This window comes from Natrix helvetica, assembly GCF_964273705.1.
Source record: "Natrix helvetica genome assembly, chromosome: 2".
Lineage (NCBI taxonomy): Eukaryota > Metazoa > Chordata > Lepidosauria > Squamata > Natricidae > Natrix > Natrix helvetica.
In genome coordinates, this window is record NC_138552.1 from 38,611,968 (window position 1) to 38,634,211 (window position 22,244).

The window sequence follows — 22,244 nt, forward strand, 5'->3', positions numbered from 1 at the left end:
TGTCCCATTTTCAGTGGCATATGGGAAGAATCCTTCATGCTTCTTGTCAAGTGCTTTTACTGAATGTCTGTTGAATGCTTGTGCCTTTTTTTGTCACAATTTATAGGTTTACCATCTGCACTTAACTGAAAAATGGGTCAGCATATATGATTTAATAACAATACTGCCTTGTTTTGTTTTGACTGTTTTGAAATTCTTATTCAATATGGTATTAACTAGATATTTTTATTTATGAATATTTACCCTTGTGTTTTAGTTTCATTTTCTCTGTGCCACATATAATAGGATATATTTTGTAAGGCGAAAGACAAAATCATTTCATGATACACTTTGTAAGGCAACTATTGTTTTTTAAAAGGAACAAATCCTCTTTAAGTAATGCTTTAAATTGTAATGCTTTACAAATAATTATGCCCTCATCCTGGAGGATCACACTCAAAATATGTTCTTAGAAACTTCCAATGCTTTTTCAAAACGTTTCATCTGAAAATTTTGTTTCTAGTTAGCTAACTAATAATTGTTTTAAATAGTGAAATTTAGTATTTTTATTCTTCTATTGAAAGACCAGATTCTACGGCATATTATGAAAATATCTGCATTAGTGGTGGGTTCCGGATCCCGTTCCAACCGGTACAGTTGGAACGAGCCCGGCGTGGCCCATGTGGTGCGCACATGTGTCGTACCTGTCATTGACAAGCCTCCGCAATGCTCCAGCTGCTCGGCAGAGCGTCGTGCAAGTGCTGTAGGCGCCATGTGTGTGTGCGGAAGCGCCAAAGGCTTTAAAGGACAAGTAGGGAGCTCAGACGGGCTGGTGGGCCCTCAAGAGCACCAAACCGGAACGGTAGCCGGTGCTCCGGGCAGGTTCTGGTACGCCCGTACCGGGGCGTACCGCCTGCAACCCACCACTGATCTGTATGCAGAACACTGAATTTTTCTTAGATTCAATCCTCATGTATTACGTACTCATTTTTTAAATGTATTTTCTATTGTAATATCACTACGGTTGGCTGTATTTGATGAACTGGTTTTAAAATGACACTGAATTAATATTTGATTGTAATACGATATTACTAAGATCACTTAGGAAAAAAGTGAAAAGATTCATCCAATAAGAAAATTGAGGAAAAAAAGATCAGCTTTAAGATTATCAATTAACTGAAGTAGTACCAAGAAAAAAAAAAGCTAAAGTAAAGATTAGAAGAATAATGGATTGATTTTTCTATTATTATGAAAATAAGTGGATAGAATCAATAGAACAGGGGTAGCAATCCTATGCATACATTGAGACTGAATGTCATTAAATTAAAGGTGCCTTATATATGAATAAACTCAAATAGGAAATGTGGGTAGGAGTAGGTCTAGTAATTCTGAATTTTTATATACTGTGTTAAGAATATTGAGCAATAACACTTGACAAAACGCCCTGGAAAAAGCCAATGGCAAACCATTTATGCATTGTTGACAAGAAAATGACATATATGTATCCATGTAATATCCGGGAGACAAGCTCAACTTCATAGAATTTTGATTACTCAAGGACTTAAGTATTTAATTATGGGATGCTTTTCTATCAGTTTGCTTAATGTATTTATTATCCTTAATAAATAATTTATTTAAAATCCTTTAAAATGATTTTAAGTTGTATAATTCTTTCTTCAAAAAAAAAATCAATGTTGCTTTTCTTTAAACTCTAAACATAGGACTCTAATGATGGCTACATGATTAAAACACATTTTCAGCTGAAAAACAGAAGTATCTCTTCAGGCAATGTGGACATAGTAAATGATGAACCAACATTTCTGTGTGTTGAGGTATGTAACATTTTTGCTTTTGATCAAACCAAGGTATTTTAATACTATAATTTAAATCAGTAAATTTAGAAATGTGAGAATTCATCAAATGGGTTACCAAGTAGATTGTAATTGGAAGATTGGAATAATTACAGAATAGTTTAGGTTGTTGTTCATATATAATGTCAAGCTTGCTTGTTAATCATGTTTTGATTGTAAGTTAAAATGTTTCATTATGTATCAAACATATAGAATGGAACGGAATAGAATAGAATTCTTTATTGGCCAAGTGTGATTGGACAAACAAGGAATTTGTCTCCGGTGCATAAGTTCTCAGTGTACATATAAGCATCGTGATAAATCTTTATCATTATCATAAAATACAATCATCATAAATTATAAGATACAGCACTCAGAGATAGTCATAGGATATTAAATGATCAATCAACCTAAATCACAATAGGATATTAAATAAAAGCAATCAATATAAATCATGAGATATAAACAACAAAGTTGTAGTCATAGGAAGCTAAGGAAACAGGTAATAGGAAAGATGAACAGATGAGATGAAATGAAACACTTTGTCTCATGCTTTTCACTCTTTTAAAACAGGCTGTATTCTTCATCTTTAGCAAAAATGTCCAGAGCAGGAGACGGAGATGCTGACAAAGTAGTTACAACCAGATGTTTAGTGGCCATTTGAAGTTATGATGGACTTTCCCAGGGGTACTTACGATTCAGTTCTAAAGTTCCTATTGTCACTTCCCTAGTCTTATACAGATTACACAGATTAATAGAGTTGGAAGGGATCTTGTAGGTCATCTAGTCCAACCTCCCGCCCAATCAGGAGACTCTACACCATTTCTGACAGAAGTTGAAACAGTTTATGTCCAGGATGTGGGGGAGTCTATAGATATTTTCACAGCGCTCTTTCTGGCTCATGTAGTATCCAGGTCCTCTGAGGAAGGCAGGCTACTGGCAATTATTTTTTCTGTAATCCTAACTATCTGTTGAAGTCTGTGTCTATCTTATTTGGTGGTTGTGCCAAACCAGACAGTTATAGAGGTGCAAATGATAGACTCAGTAATTCCTTTGTAGAATTGTATCAGCAATTCCTTGAGCAGTTGGAGCTTTTTGAGTTGGTGCAGAAAGAACATACTTTGTGGTGCTTTTTTGAAGACATTTTTAAAGTCCTGAGATATTGTAGAACCTAGAAGTGTGAAGGTTTCTACTGTTGATACTGTGTTGTCTATTATTATAAGAGGTGGTAGAATAGCAGGGCTTCTCCTAAAATCTACTGTTATCTCTGGATTTGAATGTGTTCAGTTCAAGATTATACAGGTGCACCACTGAATTTTTCTTAGATTCAGTCCTCATGTATTACGTACTCATTTTTAAAATGTATTTTCTATTGTAATATCACTACATTTATAATGGTTTGATTTGATATAATGCACCACCAGTTGTTCTGTATGGAGATTCATCATGGTCTCGAATGAGACCAATCTCGTTTATATCATCTGCAAACTTCAGTACTTTAACAAAGGGATCCTTTGAGATGCAGTTGTTGGTCTATATAGAGAAGAGTAATGGACAGAGCACACAGCCCTGGGGTGCACCTGTGCTATTGTACAGGTATCTGATGTGATTTTTCCCTATCTTCACCTACTGCTTCCTATCTGTTATGATCCACTTACAAGTGTGTCTGGCACAGCTAGCTGAGTCACTATGGTGAGAAGGATATCGGGAATGATGGTATTAAATGCCGAGATGAAGTCTACAAAAAGGACCCTTGCATAGGTCCTTGGCGATTCAAGATGTTGTAAGATGTAGTGCAGTGCTATATTAACAGCATTATCTGCTAATCTATTTGTTGGTTTGCCAATTGCAAGGGGTCTAACAGCGGATACATATTGGTTATCAAGTGGGCCAGCACTAGCCTTTCAAAGTTTTTCATAATTACAGATGTCATAACAACCGATCTGTAGTCATTCAGCTCCTTGATGGAGGGTTTCTTAGATACTGGGGTGATAGTAGAGTGTTTGAAGCAAGGAGGTACATAACATATCTCTAGTGATTTATTAAAAATGCAGGTGAAAATGGGGGCCAATTGGTCATCATAAACTTTGAATCAAGAAGGAGTTACCTTACCTGGGCCTGGTGCTTTTTCAGGCTTTTGTCTGTGAAATAGATCTTGGACATCTTTTTCTGTGTTCATAGTGATGGGAGCAGATTCTTTTTGCTGCTCTGATATCCCTTGTTAATACATTCCTGGCCTGTTTGTACAGCATTCTATCTCCTTTCCTGTAGGCTTCCTCCTTGGCATGATGTAGCTGTTTGAGTTTAGTGTGAATCAAGGTTTATTGTTATAATGTCCTTATTTGAATGGATATGTTCAAACATTAGTTTAGTTTAGTTTAGTTTATTTGGATTTATATGCCGCCCTTCTCCAAAGGACTCAGGGCGGCGTACAACATTAAAAACACACATCACAAAAGTTAAAAAAAAGATTAAACCCAATTCCAAAAAGACCAAACCGATTTTTTTTTAAAAAAAGAAACAGTACATTTAAAATAAATTAAAATTAACATTAATATTAACAGGCCAGGCCGGCTTGCTGGAAAAGCCAACGTTTTAGGGCGCGTCGGAAGGACCGGAGGTCAGGGATTATGCGGAGCTCCAGGGGCAGCTCATTCCAGAGGGAAGGCACTCCCACAGAGAAGGCTCTCCCCCTGGGGGTCACCAGCCGACACTGCTTGGCCGACGGCACCCTGAGGAGGCCAACTCTGTGGGATCGTACTGGACGGTGGGAGGCTACTGGTGGCAGTAGGTGGTCTCGCAGGTACCCTGGGCCTAAGCCATGGAACGCTTTAAAGGTCATAATTAATACCTTGAATTGCACCCGGAAAACAACCGGCAACCAGTGCAGGCCGCCTAAAAGGGGTGTGACATGGGAGCACCTAGGTACCCCCATGACAACCCGCGCGGCCGCATTCTGGACCAGCTGAAGCCTCCGGGTGCTCTTCAAGGGCAGCTCCATGTAGAGAGCATTGCAGTAGTCCAGGCGAGAAAGGACGAGGGCATGAGTGACTGTGCACAGAGCATCCCGATCCAGGAAGGGGTGCAACTGGCATACCAGGCGAACCTGGTGAAAGGCCCCCCTGGTCACGGCCGTCAGGTGTTCTTCTAAACTAAGCCGCGTATCCAGGAGGACTCCCAGATTGCGAGCCTTCTCTGAGGGGGCTAAAATTTCTCCCCCTATCATCAAAGATGGAACAAGATGTACAAATCGGGATGCCGGGAACCACAGCCACTCAGTCTTGGAGGGATTGTGCTTGAGTCTGTTCCTCCCCATCCAGACCCGCACAGCCTCCAGGCAGCGGGACATCACGTCGAGGGCATCGTTTGGGTGGTTTGGGGTAGAGATGAAAAGTTGGGTATCATCAGCATATTGATTATACCGTACCCCAAAACCACGGATGATCTCACCCAGCGGTTTCATGTATATGTTGAACAGGAGGGGTGAGAGAACCGACCCCTGGGGCACCCCACAAGTGACGCGCCTGGGGGTCGATCTCTGCCCTCCAGTCAACACAAACTGCAACCGATCCGACTGGTAGGAGGAGAACCACCGTAAAACGGTGCCCCCCACTCCCAACCCCCCGAGTTGTCGCAGTAGGATACCATGGTCGATGGTATCGAAAGCCGCTGAGAGGTCTAATAGGACCAGGACAGAGGAACAGCCCCTGTCCCGGGCCCGCCAGAGATCATCGACCAACGCGACCAGTGCTGTCTCCGTGCTGTACCTGGGCCTGAAACCCGACTGAAACGGATCCAGGTAGACAGCTTCATCCAGGTACTGGGGAAGCTGACGTGCTACCACACTCTCGACAACCTTCGCTACAAAGCGAAGGTTGGAGACCGGACAATAGTTGGCTAAAGAAGCTGGGTCCAGGGAAGGCTTCTTGAGGAGGGGCCTCACCACCACCTCCTTCAAGGCGGTGGGAAAGGACCCCTCTCTCAATGAAGCGTTGGTAATTGCCTGGAGCCAGCCTAATGTCACCTCCCGGGAAGCCGAAACTAACCAAGAGGGACACGGGTCCAGCACACAAGTGGCAGCACTGAGTCCCCCCATAATCCTGTCCATGCCTTTGGGGGTCACAGGGTCAAACCCATCCCAGATAGTCTCCTCAAGAATCATCCCCGTCGGTTCGCCCGAATCTACCCAGTCAGAGTCCAAGCCTGTCCGGATCTGAGCGATTTTATCCTGCAGATACTGAACAAATTCTTCAGCCCTACCCTGCAAGGGGTCTTCCCCAGTTCCTTGGTTAAGTAAGGAGCGGGTCACCCTAAACAGGGCGGCTGGGCGGTTATCTGCGGACGCGATAAGAGCGAAAAAATATTGCCGTTTTGCCGCTTCTATCGCCACTAAGTAGGATTTAATATAAATTCTTACTAGTGTTCGATCAGATTCGGACCGGCTGGCCCTCCAGCCACTCTCTAGGCATCTTTTGCGGCATTTCATCTCCCGGAGCTCCCCGGTAAACCAGGGAGCCATCCGGGATCGACACCGGGTCAGAGGCCGCAAAGGCACAACACGATCCAAAGCCCCAGCGGCAGCCCTATCCCAGGCTCCCACTAGGGCTTCGGTCGAGTTGTGAGCAAGGGATTCAGGAAAAGTCCCAAGCTCCATCAGGAACCTTTCGGGGTCCATCAGGTGCCTGGGGCGGAACCATCTAGTCGGTTCCCCCTCCCTGGGGCGAGGGGTAGCGGTATGGAAGTCAAGCCTGATGAGGAAATGATCAGACCATGACAAGGGTTGAATAGAAATATCCCCTAAATCTAGATCATTCATCCACTGCCCAGAGACAAAAATCAGGTCGAGCGTGTGTCCCCCATTATGGGTGGGGTCTTGAATTAACTGAGTTAGGTCCATAGCTGTCATGGAAGCCATGAACTCCCGAGCTGACTCGGATGTCTCGCCAATGGAGGGCAGATTGAAATCCCCCAGGACCATGAGCCTGGGGAAATCAACCGCCAATCCAGCTAATACATCCAGCAGCTCCGGCAGGGCCGATGAAACATAGCAGGGAGACAGGTATGTAACAAAAAGGCCCACCTGAGCTCCAAGGCCCCACTTCACAAAGAGGGACTCACACCCGCCTATCTGAGGCACAGTGACCTCATGAGGTCTGAGACTTTCCCTAATAACCACTGCTACCCCCCCCCCCGCCCCTGCCCTGGGCTCTCGGCTGGTGAAACGCCCCGAAGCCTGGTGGGCATAGTTTGCTAAGGGGCACCCCCCCTCATGGCCCAACCAGGTCTCCGTAATGCACGCCAGGTCCGCTCTACCCTCCTGTATGAGGTCGTAAATGAGGGGAGCCTTATGTACCACAGACCTGGCATTAAGAGACACCAGCCGGAGGCCAGGGTCCTGTAATCCCGAGCACCAGGGGGTGCAAGAAGGGCGATGAGGGTCGGAACGCGCGATTGCTCTCAAACAGCAAACCCGCATCCTTCGAACATCATTTGGCCCTCGGCCCCCACCATATCTGCCTCTCCCACAAACAGTAGAGATGGTGAACTCCCCAATGGAATGGCTTAATGTCTCCCCCAGAATCCCAGCCCTTCCTAGCCCTCCCAACCCGCGCCCATTAGTTAGTGCTGGCCTGTGCCCTGGCAGACTCCCCCCCAAGCCTGTCTGAGACATCCGAATCAACCCCCCCTCCCCCCCTTAACATTTGGTTTAAAAGCCCCTGTAAAAAACCCAGGGATAAGCCAGAAACAAATAATGCCAATGTCATTTTTTTAAACAGTGCTGTTTCATATCTGAACCAGTTTAAAGGTGAAATAAAGGAGAATAGCTAACTAAAATCAGATTTAAGTCTAATTGCAATAAATGAGCTGATTTTCTTTAGATGTTATACGTAGTCCTTGACTTATAATCACAATTAGGACTGAAATTGTTCATCGCTAAGTAATGTGCTTACAAACTGAGACATCATGTGACCACATTGCTTAGTGACTGGCAGTCCCAATTCCCATTGTTAACTGAGAGTTGTGCATTATTAAACAAGTGTCTACCCCAACACAAGCCAGTCTCAGCTTCCTGAGCCTCAATGAGGTAAGGGATTGCTTCTATTTCTTTCCACCCATCTATTTCCCCACCATCTCTGCCCTTTGGCTGCCTTCTACCTTGCTTTGCAAAGTGGCAACTGTCTGGGAACTGCATCTGCCCCAGCCACAGCTGCATTCACCTTCTCCATCCTGCATGCTGAGAGCCCAGTGCCTTGTGCTCCACCATCCCAACTGATCTTTGCTGTCTTCCTGCCCTCACAGCTAATGAGCCTGTTTGTTCAAAGCCATTGTAACTTTGAACAGTGACAAATGTAAGTTGAGGACTCCCTGTAGTGTTGTTCCTACTTAAATAATTAAAAAGTCTATGGAGATTGTCAGTCATCCATGTCATGGTTTTCCCAAAGGTGTATTTTCAAGAGACAATTGGGCTTTCTTCTTTTTCTTTGGCCACATTTCGTTTCTCGTACAAGAAGCTTCTTCCGCTCTGACTGGATGGTGGGTAATGGAAGGATATATATTCCTTGCAGACAGTTGGTCATTTGCAGTCTTTTGGAGAGTCATTGAGGCCACTTGGAGGTTCAGCATCACCTGAGTAGTGCAAATGGGTGTGGAAACCTTCTTGAAACTGCTGAAAGGACTGTCTTGTGGAGATGTGCTTTCTGCAGGATGTTTTCTGCCCTGTGGCCCTTTGGATTAAAAAGCTGTAAAAATTTGGAAAAGAGAAATATATTAGAAAAGAAAAAAATACACTGACATAACATCTTGGGAGGCACAGTTTTATTCTTTGATTATTATTATATTGTTATCTAATTTTATCCCACCATTGCTAGAAAAATTTGATTTTATCTAATTTTATCCCATCATTTTAATATTCTTACCTCTTTTTTTTTCACCACAACAAAAATCCTGTGAGGTTGGGTTAGATTACAGAAGAGGAACAGCCCTGAAGTTATCCAGCTGAGTGTCATGCCTAAGACAGGGCCTAGAAGTTGTAATTTTATGATTTTTATCCTTGATGTACAACTGGTTGCTTGCTTAGCAATTGTTTGAAGTTCCGATGGACCTATTAGGGGGTACAGGTTGTGTATAGAGCCATTTGCCAAACCCTATCATCGTGTGACCATGTTTTACAATACAATACAATAGCAGAGTTGGAAGGGACCTTGGAGGTCTTCTAGTCCAACCCCCTGCCTAGGCAGGAAACCCTACACCATTCCAGACAAATGGCTATCCAACATCTTCTTAAAGCCTTCCAGTGTTGGGGCATTCACAACTTCTGGAGGCAAGCTGTTCCACTGATTAATTGTTCTAACTGTCAGGAAATTTCTCCTTAGTTCTAAGTTGCTTCTCTCCTTGATTAGTTTCCACCCATTGCTTCTTGTTCTACCCTCAGGTGCCTTGGAGAATAGTTTGACTCCCTCTTCTTTGTGGCAACCCCTGAGATATTGGAACACTGCTTTCATGTCTCCCCTAGTCCTTCTTTTCATTAAACTAGACATACCCAGTTCCTGCAACCGTTCTTCATATGCTTTAGTCTCCAGTCCCTTAATCATCTTTGTTGCTCTTCTCTGCACTCTTTCTAGAGTCTCCGCATCTTTTCTCAAAACAGAATGCAGTATTACAAGTGTGGTCTTACCAAAGCATTATAAAGTGGTATTAACCCTTCACGTGATCTTGATTCTATCCCTCTGTTGATGCAGCCTAGAACTGTGTTGGCTTTTTTAATGAAGGTTTTGCTGAGCACCAGTATTTACTTCGATATAATCATAGCAAACCATTGGATTGTTTAATGACTGTAATGTTTACTTAACGACTGTAGTGATTCACTTACCCATCACTGCAAAAAAGATTGTAAAATTGGATTGGTCACATGACCAAGCCTTTTTACACCTATCCTGAGTTACAATCATGATGGCACACTTATAACTGGAGGATTAAGTGTGTTGGGCTATTCACATAGAGTGTATTTTGTCTGCTATTAACTCCAAATAATGTCAAAAATTAGGGTTCAGTATTAATTAGGCACTGGCTGAAGAGAAAAGTTGGAAAATTGAAGGCCATTGAAGAAACACAGAGGCTGATGAAAAATACCTATTAGATAAATTAAATTTATGTATGGCTTATAACAAGAAGAAAAATAAATTATAATTTCACAAATTTTTACTTCAGGATATACTGAAGGAAAAAAGATCTGTTGCTGATAAGTGAAAGTACAATACTTTCTAGAATAATATACGAGGAAACATTTTAAATAATAATATAGGCAAAATGATTTTTCTCTATATTATGTTACTTATTAGTTGAATGTGTCAAGGAAAGATGAGGAAATATAAGAGAATTTTGACACACACACACACGATTTTAAGCAGAGTGAAAGCAGTGAAATTGATCCTTTGACGTAGGCAAGCTGAATTTTATTGCATCTTCTGTTCCCATAATATTGCCCAGTCCAACATCTTCTGAAACGGCTATTTACCATGAAGGAAGTAAAAAAACAACTAGATTGACTGGTGTGCTTTTGCTCTGCATCGTGAGTTTATTCTAATTAACTTGGGTTTTAGCCATTTGTATTTATTTGGGTATTTGGGTATAATTATTATTTGCATATTGTGTTTTAAAATATTCATCCTAAAGGCATATGGAAGCATCTGGACCTCAACTCAGTGGTGGGTTCCTGCCGGATCGCACCGGATCGCGCGCGCTCCCTTTCAGCGCTCCACCTGGCTCGCGCGCTCCCTTTCAGCGCTCCACCTGGCTCGCACGCTCCCTTTCAGCGCTACACCTGGCTCGTGCGCTCCCTTCCGGCGCTAAAACCGGAAGTACAGTCTTGCCCCGCCCCTGGCGAAGCAACGACGCCTGCCTGCGCTCCACCAGCTCGGCTGGGAACGGTTTTTTTCACCTTCCTTAGTTAATAATAGTTTATGAGATGGGGAACTTTATTAATAGTGCTATTTATATTTACATAACTCGATAATTGAGGCCTGAAGGCACTCTGAGTGGCATCTAATACATTAATACAGATCCTTTAAAATGTGACATTGAGCCCCAGTAAAGCCTTCTGGTGCTTTTATGAATTGCATAAATGGGATTTAAGTTAATTTTTGACATGACCAAAAAAGCATAGAGGCATCAAAGGATGCTTGATCTTCACCTTTAATATTTCTCTTCTATTTCTAATAATTTTATTTTTGGTGGCAAACTTGTAATAATTTTAAATTTTTGTGAAGAGCAAAACCATTTTACTGGTTTTTTTTTTTTTACAATAGATAGCAACCTTGTATTGGCTGGATTCACTAGTTGTATTCTACTACAGTGTCATACGTTTAGTTGTGATTCAACTGGCTTGAACAAGCTATTATGAGTTATAAATCCTGATTGATAGGGTTCCAGGTTTTAAACATTAATTATGGTTTGCTTAAGAACTCTAGTTAAATAATGCCTTAATGTGATTTATGAATCAGCTCATTGCTTTAAAAGAGCTATTGTTTACATGTAATCTTTTAAAATATATACATTTGATAAAATATAAGTAGTGAATATTAAGTGACACCTGAAGGTACTTGCAAGGCAGAAATTAAAAAATAAATAGTGTTGGGATAGTCCTTTTATTAACTAAGTGAGATTTACTAATTTTGTGGAAAAATCAGAGTTTAACTGCTTATATCCAGCCAAATGCAGTTTATTAAGTAGTTTAGATTAATAAACCATGGCTCAATCCAGTGTGTCAATGGAGTAACTGACAACTTGGGATAATATTTGTAGAATATTCTAGTTTTTGACTGGTTATATCAGGACAATAGAGGGATTTTAGTAATACCTGACTTTTAACATTTTTAAAAGAAACAATTTAGTTTGGTGTTCAACCCAGTCATTCCTCAGCATTTAGGCCTACTGGGTTTTAATACTGCTTTTTGTAGTTATATACTGGATTTCCTTATTGATAGGCCCTAGTTTGTGTGAGTTGGGGAAAGGTTTCCATCTCCATCTCCTTGAGTATGGATTCCCCACAGGGCTGTGTCTTGAGTCCGCTACTGTTCAGCTTGATGACCCACAACTGCTGTGCCAAATCTGCTACAGATCATATTGTGAACTATGTAGATGACACAGCAGTGGTAGGTCTTATCCAGGATGGCAATGAAGATGCTTATAGGGAAGAGGTAAAGGCTTTGATGGATTTGTGCAATGAAAGTAACCTGGTTCTAAATGTTAATAAAACAAAAGAGATCGTTGTAGATTTTAGAAAGAACCAGCATAGTCATACTCCACTCAGTATAAGGATGCAGCTGTAGAGGTGGTCGACAGTATTAAGTATCTGGGGGTGCAGATAACTAACCATCTGATTTGTTCTCTCCACACTTCATCCTTAGTGAAGCGTGCAAACCAGCATCTGCATTTCTTCATTGGATGAGGAGAGCACATCTTTCTCCTTCTGTCCTGGCCACTTTTTACAGAAGCACGATTGAGAGCGTTTTAACAAACTGCATCACTGTTTGGTTTGGTGGCGGCAGCGCCTCAGATACAAAAGTCCATACAGACAGTAGTGAGGACATCTGAGAAGATTATAGGAAGCTCGCTTCCAGTCATTCAGGATACTGCTTATAAGTGCTATGTGCTTAGAGCTCAAAGCATTGTTAGAGACTCCACACAACCTCCTTATGGTCTATTTCTGTTGCTCCCCTCTGAGAGGAGGTTTCAAAGTATTTCTAGCAGGACTATCAGATTCTGTAACAGCTTTGTTCCCTATGCCATCCGTCTGGTAAACTCACAAGATTTGTTTTTCTCACCATAAACATGTATACATCCAAACTAGACTGTGTTATTTCTCTGTGTCATATATATATGGGTATATACATACATGTTTGTTTGTTTGTTTATTTATTGATTCATTTATTTATTTCATTCAAGAAAAAAATCATTTTTAATGTATGCCAACTACTGTGCATTCAAAGTGACAATAAAGATATTCTATAAATCTATAAATAAAATTTTCATTGGCAAATTTAATGATGTAGTTACTGTTCTATAGGCATTAAGTTGCTTCTATTTTCAAATTGAGTCCAATCATGTGGTACCTTGACTTGTGACTGCAACAACTTATGACTGAAATTGTAAGTCAAGGACTACTTGTATAATTGCCATAGAATAATGGTAAGAAAAAACCCCAGTAATATTTTGAACTTATAAAAACTCATAAAAGTCATAGTGACTTTAATGTAGTGACCGCATAAAACTGAACATTAGAAAAGGTTTAATTGTTTTTATACTAAGTCTATATTGCTTTACTTACCTGTGTCTCCAATTATATCAATGCAAGATTTATGGATCATAAGAGTCTGGAGCTTACATAGTCAAAGCAACTAGGAGAAAACCATAATATCTACTTATAAGCAATAACACACACACACACACACACACACACACACACACACGTATGTGTGTGTATTGTTTTTCTTTTCTGTAACAGTACCTGGTCTACCCAAATATGGGAGGGAGCATACTGCTTCCCTTTTGCCTTTCAGTCCCACTCCAGGAGCCTTCCAGGCAGTTGCTTACACAGCAAACCATTTTGTGTTACATTTTTGCTGATAAAGAAATGAAGGGAGCGAGTATAGATCTATTTCAAGCTATTTAGCTCTCATCCGCTAGCCATACCCTTGCTGGGATTCGAACTTGGGCTGCTTACATATTTATTTAGATTTTTATTTTTTTATTTTTTTTTAATGTTTTATTTGTTTTATTTATATAACATTCTATTTTCATCAAACAGTGTAGTCTGGGTACAATCATGCTTAAATAGTCATATTACACATTAATACGTTGGTGATATCCATCACCATCATATTAATAATAAAGTAACATTATGATAATAGTAACATTATGATATTTAATCCACTTTTATCATTTTGTAAGTAATGCCACCAAACCCATTCTTTATTTCAAAGTTACTTGTCATGTTACAATCAGCTATGTTACCGGTATATTGGTTTAATTTTCTTGTTTTATCATTACCTTTGGCTTCAGGTTTTCGTTGTTAAACAAATAAACAAATAAAAATCTAAAAAAAAACCCCAGTGGTGAAGTTGCAGTGTTTATCCATAATCTCTATTTCCAAGCGTACCTGGGGACCACAGTACAAGATAAAATGGCAGGTGCCTGTTCTGACTGCTTTAAAGCATATCAATCACTTACCTAGAAAAAGGCATAATAGAGGAAGCCTCCTGGAGGGCAATAGCTATCTTGTGTTGGTATTATGCTTATAAAGCCTCTTTGGCATGAGTACTTTATTTGCTTTTTTTTTTTAAAGTGATGACATTTGAGTGTATGTCTTTTAACAGGATTGTTTTGATTTGCTGTGGATTTTGTTTGATATGTGAGGTGTTTGTTATTTCTGATTCTTCTGTAGTGTATTTGCTTTACTCTCTCTTTCCACCTCCCCTGTGTAGGCATCTGGATTTTTTAATCTAATGGCTGGAGTTAATCTATGGCTGGAGTTAGTGTTTTAGTTCCCATTTTCTCTGTATATTTTTTTTGAGCATCACTAATTTTCTTTCTGTGCAGTGGGTATTATGATATTTGCATCTGTGATATGAATTGATATTTGTGAGTCATACTTGCCCCTGCCTTTTATTCAGTTTAGCAAATTACTCCTCATCTATGAGTCTCATTTGGTTTTTTTTTAAGGGTTAATAAAGGATAACAATGTAGATTTAAAAATAACTTGTCTTCACTTAGGTTCTTTACTTTGGTTTCTGGTAATTTCTCTGTCTCTCTCTTTTTCTTTTAAATAATCCAGTTTATATATTTTTTGTTTTGCAAATTTTATTGATTTTACAAATTTTATAGGGAAAAAGGGTTAAAAGGTTATAGAACATTTTGACAGCTACATTACGATACCTGAATTTTGACCCAAAGCATCCGTTTGATAAGAGTGTCCATTGCATGGTATGCAAAATTCCAAATATATTCACTAACCTAAAAATATGAGGGACTCCAACTTCTGCAACTGAGTTGTGCAACTCATCTTGCACAACATTTACCAGCTATGGGACTTAACTGTGAGGTAATATATTTAGTAATCAGATTTAATATGACATTTAAATTAAATTTCACAAATATTAAGGATGCCTTTAAATTTCATAGAGTTATTTTACATTAAAATATTACTTGCCAGTTAAATTAATATTAATCTATTTAAAATATTTAATGTTAATTCCTACTTAAAACTTCATAATCATTGTAAATATATACAGTATATTTATATAGTAATTACTAAAATAATTATATGTTTTGTATACATTTCTTGGTGCAATTGAGAACATTTTTAATAAAAGCAAGCAATATTTTGTCAAATCTGCAGCGTGACATTTGTAATATAAATTTGTATATTTATATTAAATGTAACATTGCCCAGATTATGTGGTCAAGCTAAAGCATGCGTTAGATAAAAGTGTCTTTGCATCTTATTCTGTATCTGATAGTATACAATTGCACAACAGAAACGCCTTACAACTCCACCTAACAATAGAGTCATCTAACATCAGCTGCTTTTTCCTAACCTTTTCCCCCCTCCATCTTTCTGTAACCCAGATGAAGAGTTGTTGAAACTTGATTGCTTGTAACAGTTTAGTAACACTTCAGTTGGCTTAATAAAGATATTGACTTGGTGGATTTTCGAAGCATTTTTCAGAAAAGCTATCTAAACTTTATAGAAATACATATATACGGAATTGGCCAGTCACTTATCTTTCTTCTCATGGGCCATTTCCAGGGTAATGTGGATGTGGATTATTGCTTGCATGATATAGGGAATTGCTTTCCTCTCTGCAATTCCTGTAGTTTGTGAAATCTGCACCGTAGATTTGTTATAGTTTAATACAACTCTAACTAAAGATTAGAGTTGCAATTAATTGGTATGAGAATTAATTATGTCTGTCTATGTGCTTACCAAGAGTCAAGTTCAACTCAAAGGTGTATTACCTTTTCTTAATATTTTTAATTGATTAAATGCACTGATAGATTGATTAGAGATTGGAACTAATACATAAATAATAAGTTCTGCATTGTGAAAAACTAAGGTGGCTTGATTTCTTTGAATTGTGTCCCTGTGATAGAATATAATCAGATAAATTTCTATAAATGTCAAATAATTAATTTGGTATCAATAGAGCCTATACACATGTATGTTTTGTGTGATTTGCTTTTTTTGAGACTACAACAGATGGAAAGAGTCACTCTGGATTAAGGAAGGAAATTTTTCCATTGGAAAAATCAGATGCCAAATTGTTAATGCTGAACATAATCATTTAATTTTGAAGTTAGACAATTTAAAATTTAGTATCTATATGAATACATTTTCATTAAGGGGCATCATATGTGCACATATTAATCATACAAAAAAGTTGTGTGTTTATTGATAATTTCCCCAAACAAACAAATGTGTTCAAATAAAAAAAAACCAAACCATTCTTATTTTTGTGTAGAAGCAAATAGCTTGAACAAAAAATGTAAATATTTGCAGAACTACACTGTTTGTTATGGAATAAAAATATGAAGTTAAAACTTAATAAACATTACTTAGAAAAAAATGTAAACAACTTTAATGAAATCCAGCATTCAATAGGAATGTGAAACTGGTCTCAAAGAAAAAAATCCAAATCCAAGTATTGTATTTTAAAACTAGATCATAAATTGCCAGCTGTTACTTTTGCTAAAACTACAAGGAATAATCTAAAAAATGTATACTTTCAATTGCATTTGATAGATTTGAATGTACAGTTTGTACCTGAGTTGATTTAGTGTTATATAATGTATGCTGAAAACATACATTGCACTTTCTGCCATTCAACACTGGGCTTTGATGTGTTTCCTGCAATACTTCTGTTATGGCCAATTTATCAAGTTAGTTGGAAAAAAGAGAATACAGGGATATTCCAGAAACCATTTAAGGTGAAAATGTTGAAATGGGCAAAGATAAAGCAATGTATATATTACAGCCTTGTCCTCTGAAACAGCAGTTCCAGAAATAGGTACAGCTCCTACTTTCCCAAGTCCTTTAAAACTTGGCTCTGCTCTCACGCCCTCAAGTAGGGGGGTCCTGATGGTTTTTGACTGTTAATGTTATTCTTTTGGTTGTTATGTTTTTAACTATGTTTTAAATTATGTATTTGAAATATTTTAAGCCTCCCAGATTCTTTTTGGAGTCAGGCAGCCTTAAAAATCTAATAAATAAAATAAGGGAAAGGAAAGATAAGAATATGTGTTTTTCTAAGAAGCTCAGCTAGGTTTATCGCTCATAATACATTATGTCCTACAATCATACTGAAATCATCCTATGAAATTGGTGCTGACATGTGACAGAGCCATGGTAGGCATGAAATTCTCAGCTGATCCTAATAAGTAAACTTTAACATGGATATTGAAGTCATCAGAACAATCGGCCTAAGCATCTTTATTTCCTTTCCTTTTCTTCTAACTCAAGTAGAGAACAGACCATAATTCTCTTAATGCTGACATGCCAACAGAACCAAGTTTTATGAACTATCTTAAAAACTGGTAATGATAGACTCACCTCTGCACCCTGATCCAGTGGTGGGTTCCTACTGGTTTGGACTGGTTTGGCTGAACTGTTAGTGGTTTGGCGGCCTGGGTTGCTGGAACTGGCAGCAACCCAGCACTGCCATGCCCCTGAACTGGTTCCCTGGGTGGCACCCTAGGCGCCACCGTCTTGTTTTTGAGTTCTGTGCATGCACATGCAACAATTTTAATTGCATTGCGCCTGCACATGCAGCATGCACATGCGCAGCGCACACAAGAGAAAACAAGCAGTAGTGCCTCCCGGAACCCACCCCTGCCCTGATCCCTAAATACTGTTTCTTCTATGAAAAAAATGATGTTCCTTACTCAAATGGTTCTTTGGAGATACTCAGAACTAATGGTAATTGGGAGGATTGTATTTGGGATGTTTTGCATATACTGTATGTGCTTTACAATTAAATTATATACACTTCTCAGTTTTTCTTTGGCTTCTGATATGTCAAGAAGAATAAGACATCACATTAATGTAAAAAAAAATATCCATTAAGTAACCAAGTGACCTTTTGTCACTTTGTCACTTTGGATTAAGATGCATATTGAATTGCAGGGTTGTTTATTTAGATTTACAATTCTCAGATTTTTAAAGTGCAATAAATTGGAATAAATTGTGAACAAAAACACATGCATTTTTTTAGAATGTAATGTAATATGTAATTGAACATACCTCCTGGAGTTTCCATAGAAATGGTTATTCATGTTTATCCTGAAATTAAGATCTATTTTTAAATTGTTGTTTCAGCATGTCAAATTGTGAGATTGTTTATTAAATAATGCCAATAGTGAACATATTCAAATTATCTCTAATTCATATTTTCTCTCAATTTGAAATGCATAAATAAATATCCTGGTGAAATCCCTACAATACACGTTTTTTGATCAGTCTAAACATTTTATTCTCTGTACAGAATAAGCATTATTCAGGTTGTAAATAAAGAGAATTTCCACAATTTTTGTCTTTTGAAAGTTCATTAATTTCCTGTTAACACTGAATGAGATTTGATCGCTTGGGTTTGACGTGGGCTACCTGCATTAAATAAGTTAATAGAGAAATAGAAGCAGTTGTAACTTAATGCTCAGAGTGTTTTCTTGGAGCATGCAAAATGCTTAATGTGTGAAAAGTAAACTATAAAGTTGTGAGTACTTTGTCATTAGCTTTAGCCAGTGTTTCATAAACTTAAACCTTAATAAAATTAATAGGATCATTATTCTGATCCTTTAAAAAATTTCTGACTTTTGAGCTTCTCCATTATATATGTGCTGGTAGTACAAAAGTCTATCGTGTATTGTTCTAATGTAGCAATTTATATTGATGAATAACAATGGAGTATATTTCCTAATGAATATTATGACATAAGCAATAATTTTTATGAGCAGATATAAAGTTAGCTTTAATATATAAAATGAATTCTTTAAAAATGCTTCTAAGGTATATCCAGCATTTAAATTTAAAAGAAATAAAATACTATTAAAAACAATAAAACAAGTCAGAATTTTATTAACTAATTAATTTTATGAAGCACTATGTGAAATAGTTGGTTAAATAACTAGATTAAATTATTATTATTTTAAACAGTGCAGGGTTAGTTAGTTATTATCCAGCAATATGAGTGCATAATATTTGGTTCTGATCTGTATTGGTATACAACAGTGGTTCTCAACCTTCCCAATGCTGCGACCCTTTAATACAGTTCCTCATGTTATGGTGACCCCTAACCATACAATTATTTTCGTTGCTACTTCATAACTGTAATTTTGCTACTGTTATGAATTGTAATGTAAATATCTGATATGCAGGATGTATTTTCATTATTACAAATTGAACATAATTAAAGCATTAATTAATTAATTAATTAATTAAACTTCTAGACCGCCCCCTCTCCCCGAAGGGACTCGGGGCGGTGTACAGGTACAAATTTAAAAAACCATACACTCCTGACATACATAACTAAAATTGAATTAAATAACCCCTGTATAAATTTATAAAAATTAAACACTTAGACCTTAAAACCAAATCATAAAATTTAAAAATACAAACTGAGGTGGGAAAGCTGGAATTAGGCCAGGCTGGCTAGGTGAAACAGGTGGGTTTTCAGTTTCCGGCGGAAGGAGCGGAGGTCCGTAGTCGTTCTAATGTCAGGGGGAAGGTCATTCCAGAGGGTCGGGCCCATCACAGAGAAGGCCCTTCCCCTGGGTGTCGCCCGCTGGCACAGCCTAGTGGACGGCACCCGGAGGAGTCCCTCTCTGTGTGAGCGAATCGGTCGAAGGGATGTATGGGGCAGGATACGATCCCGCAAATAGCTAGGTCCCGTGCCATGGAGCGCTTTGAAGATGATAATCAACACCTTGAAACGCACCCGAAAAGCCACAGGCAGCCAGTGTAGCTCGCGCAGGAGAGGTGTTACGTGGGAGTATCTAAAGACTCCCGAAACTACCCGCGGGGCCGCATTCTGAACCAACTGCAGCCTTCGGGTGCATCTCAAGGGGAGCCCCATGTAGAGAGCGTTGCAGTAGTCTAGCCGGGATGTCACAAGCGAATGAGTGACTGTGCGGGGTGTCACGATGTTAAAAAGTTTGCTAGATATGAACTGACTGGAAACTGACACTCAAGAGTTAAACTAAGAAAGCTTTATTGCGCAGGTCATAAATGTTATTTGAAAGTGATTTATTGCGCATGCCTTCACACATTCCAGAGTATTCCTTTGTTCTTTGTCCGACTGCCAAGCAAAAAACAACTTAACACATGAACCAAGTCCTGAGTTCGAGGACCAAACACTTTATCGTTCAGTCATTGGTTCACTATTATACATCAGTAGTTGGACCAGACCTGACATAGCACTTAGTGTTAATCTTTTATCACGACACGTAGGTAAGGCAACACAATTTCATTGGTCATGCATTAAGAAGTTGTTGAAATACCTGAAACACACTAAACACATGAAGTTATTGCTAGAACCAACACACACTGATCATCCACAGTTAATTTGTTTTGCTGATTCTGACTGGGCGAGTGACAAGAAGTCACGTAAAAGCACTTCTGGTTACATGATGTTCCTGAATGGTTGTCCTGTTTACTGGCAAGTGAGAAAACAGAGTTTTGTTTCATGTTCATCTACTGAAGCTGAATATGCTTGTGTTTCAGATGCTTGTAATTCTCTAACGTGGTTTGATGCTTTGATCACAGATATCTGGACACGTCCGATTCGACCAATCACCGTGATGGAAGATAATGTATCTGTTGTTTATATTTCTGAGTCACATTTCACAGGTTCTAGGTCCAGACACATTGACATTCGTTATCAAAACACAAAGCAATTAGTTAAGCAAGGTTTTGTTAAATTGCAATATGTTTCTACACATGATCAGATTGCTGATATGCTGAACAAACCACTTCCTGTAAATCAACACGAGTTTCTGCGAAAGAAGATGTGCCTTAATTGATGATTTGATGACGTCAGCCCAGACTAGCAAAAGAAGGGGTGTCACGATGTTAAAAAGTTTGCTAGATATGAACTGACTGGAAACTGACACTCAAGAGTTAAACTAAGAAAGCTTTATTGCGCAGGTCATAAATGTTATCTGAAAGTGATTTATTGCGCATGCCTTCACACATTCCAGAGTATTCCTTTGTTCTTTGTCCGACTGCCAAGCATGCTGGCAGGCGGAACATTTATTTTCAAAATGTAACAATTAGTTAACTTTCTGTTTTATTTACTTTTATTATTTTCGTATTAAAGTTTGTTTATTAATTAGAATATACTTCTCAAAGACTTTTATTTTTCTTTTCTTAACATCTTAATGGTATGCCGCTGGGAATCAGCCCAGTCCATAGACTTCATTTTTCATCAGGGTGTTTTTTCCCCTGACACGAAGGGCGCTCCGGTTCAATAGGGGATGCAATTGGCGCACCAGGCGAACCTGGTGAAACGCCCCCTGGCCACGGCTGTCACATGGTCGTCCATTGACAGCCGGGTATCCAGAAGGACGCCCAAATTGCATACCCGATCCACTGGGGCCAGATGTTCGCCCCCAATGGCCAGTGATGGAGTAAGCTGGTTGAACCGGGGCGCCGGTAGCCACAGCCACTCAGTCTTGGATGGGTTGAGCTTGAGTCTGTTACTTCCCATCCAGATCCGTACGGCTTCCAGACACCGTGACATCACTTCGAGTGATGCATAGTGATTAATCTGCCAATCTTGGTTTGGGAGAAGATCAGCCAGGATGGGGTTTTCCAGGATAAAACAACCTCCCTGCCTGCTTCTAGCAGCAGTTCGTGGTTTACATGAGTTTCACTTTATTAAGTTTACTTTTTTTATATTCCGTTCCCCCCATCAACCCAGTTTTCTTTTCTTTTCTTTCTTTCTTTCTTTCCATTCCCCCCTCCCTTTTCTTCTTTCTTTCCATTCCTCCCTCCCTCCCCTCCCTTTTCTTCTTTCTTTCTTTCCATTCCTCCCTCCCTTTTCTTCTTTCTTTCCATTCCTCCCTCCCTTGAGAGTGGAATTCTTCGGGATGGAAGGAATGGCTGGGCGGGGCCTGTCCTCCCCTCTGGTCTCTGCTGCCAGCCCTTCCCGGGGCCCAAAAAGCATCTGAGCTCAGTTTAGCCCACAGGACAGGACCGGTGGCGGGGGCGGCAAAGGCAGCATCCAGGCCCAAGGTGGCTTGAATCCCGGCATGCGCCTGCCTGGGCAAGAGCCCATCCCGCCGGCTGAAGTGGGTTGCCTGACTGCCCTGCCGGTCTTCTGCTCTCCAGGTGCCTTTGAGCCCCTGTGCAGGCAGCTGGGCTGA

General features: G+C 39.5%; 1 protein-coding gene across 2 annotated transcripts in view; it reads left to right on the top strand.

Moving 5' to 3' along the window:
* Window positions 1–22,244, top strand: part of ATG10 (autophagy related 10) — a 131,546-nt gene that overhangs the window by 15,008 nt on the left and 94,294 nt on the right. Inside the window, exon 3 of one of the 2 annotated variants that reach the window (XM_081944547.1) lies at window positions 1,701–1,811. The exons of the other annotated variant lie outside the window; for it this stretch is intronic. Within the exon in view, the coding sequence (XP_081800673.1) occupies window positions 1,701–1,811 (111 nt within the window). The remainder of the gene's footprint in view (window positions 1–1,700; window positions 1,812–22,244) is intronic. 2 annotated transcript variants of the gene reach the window in all.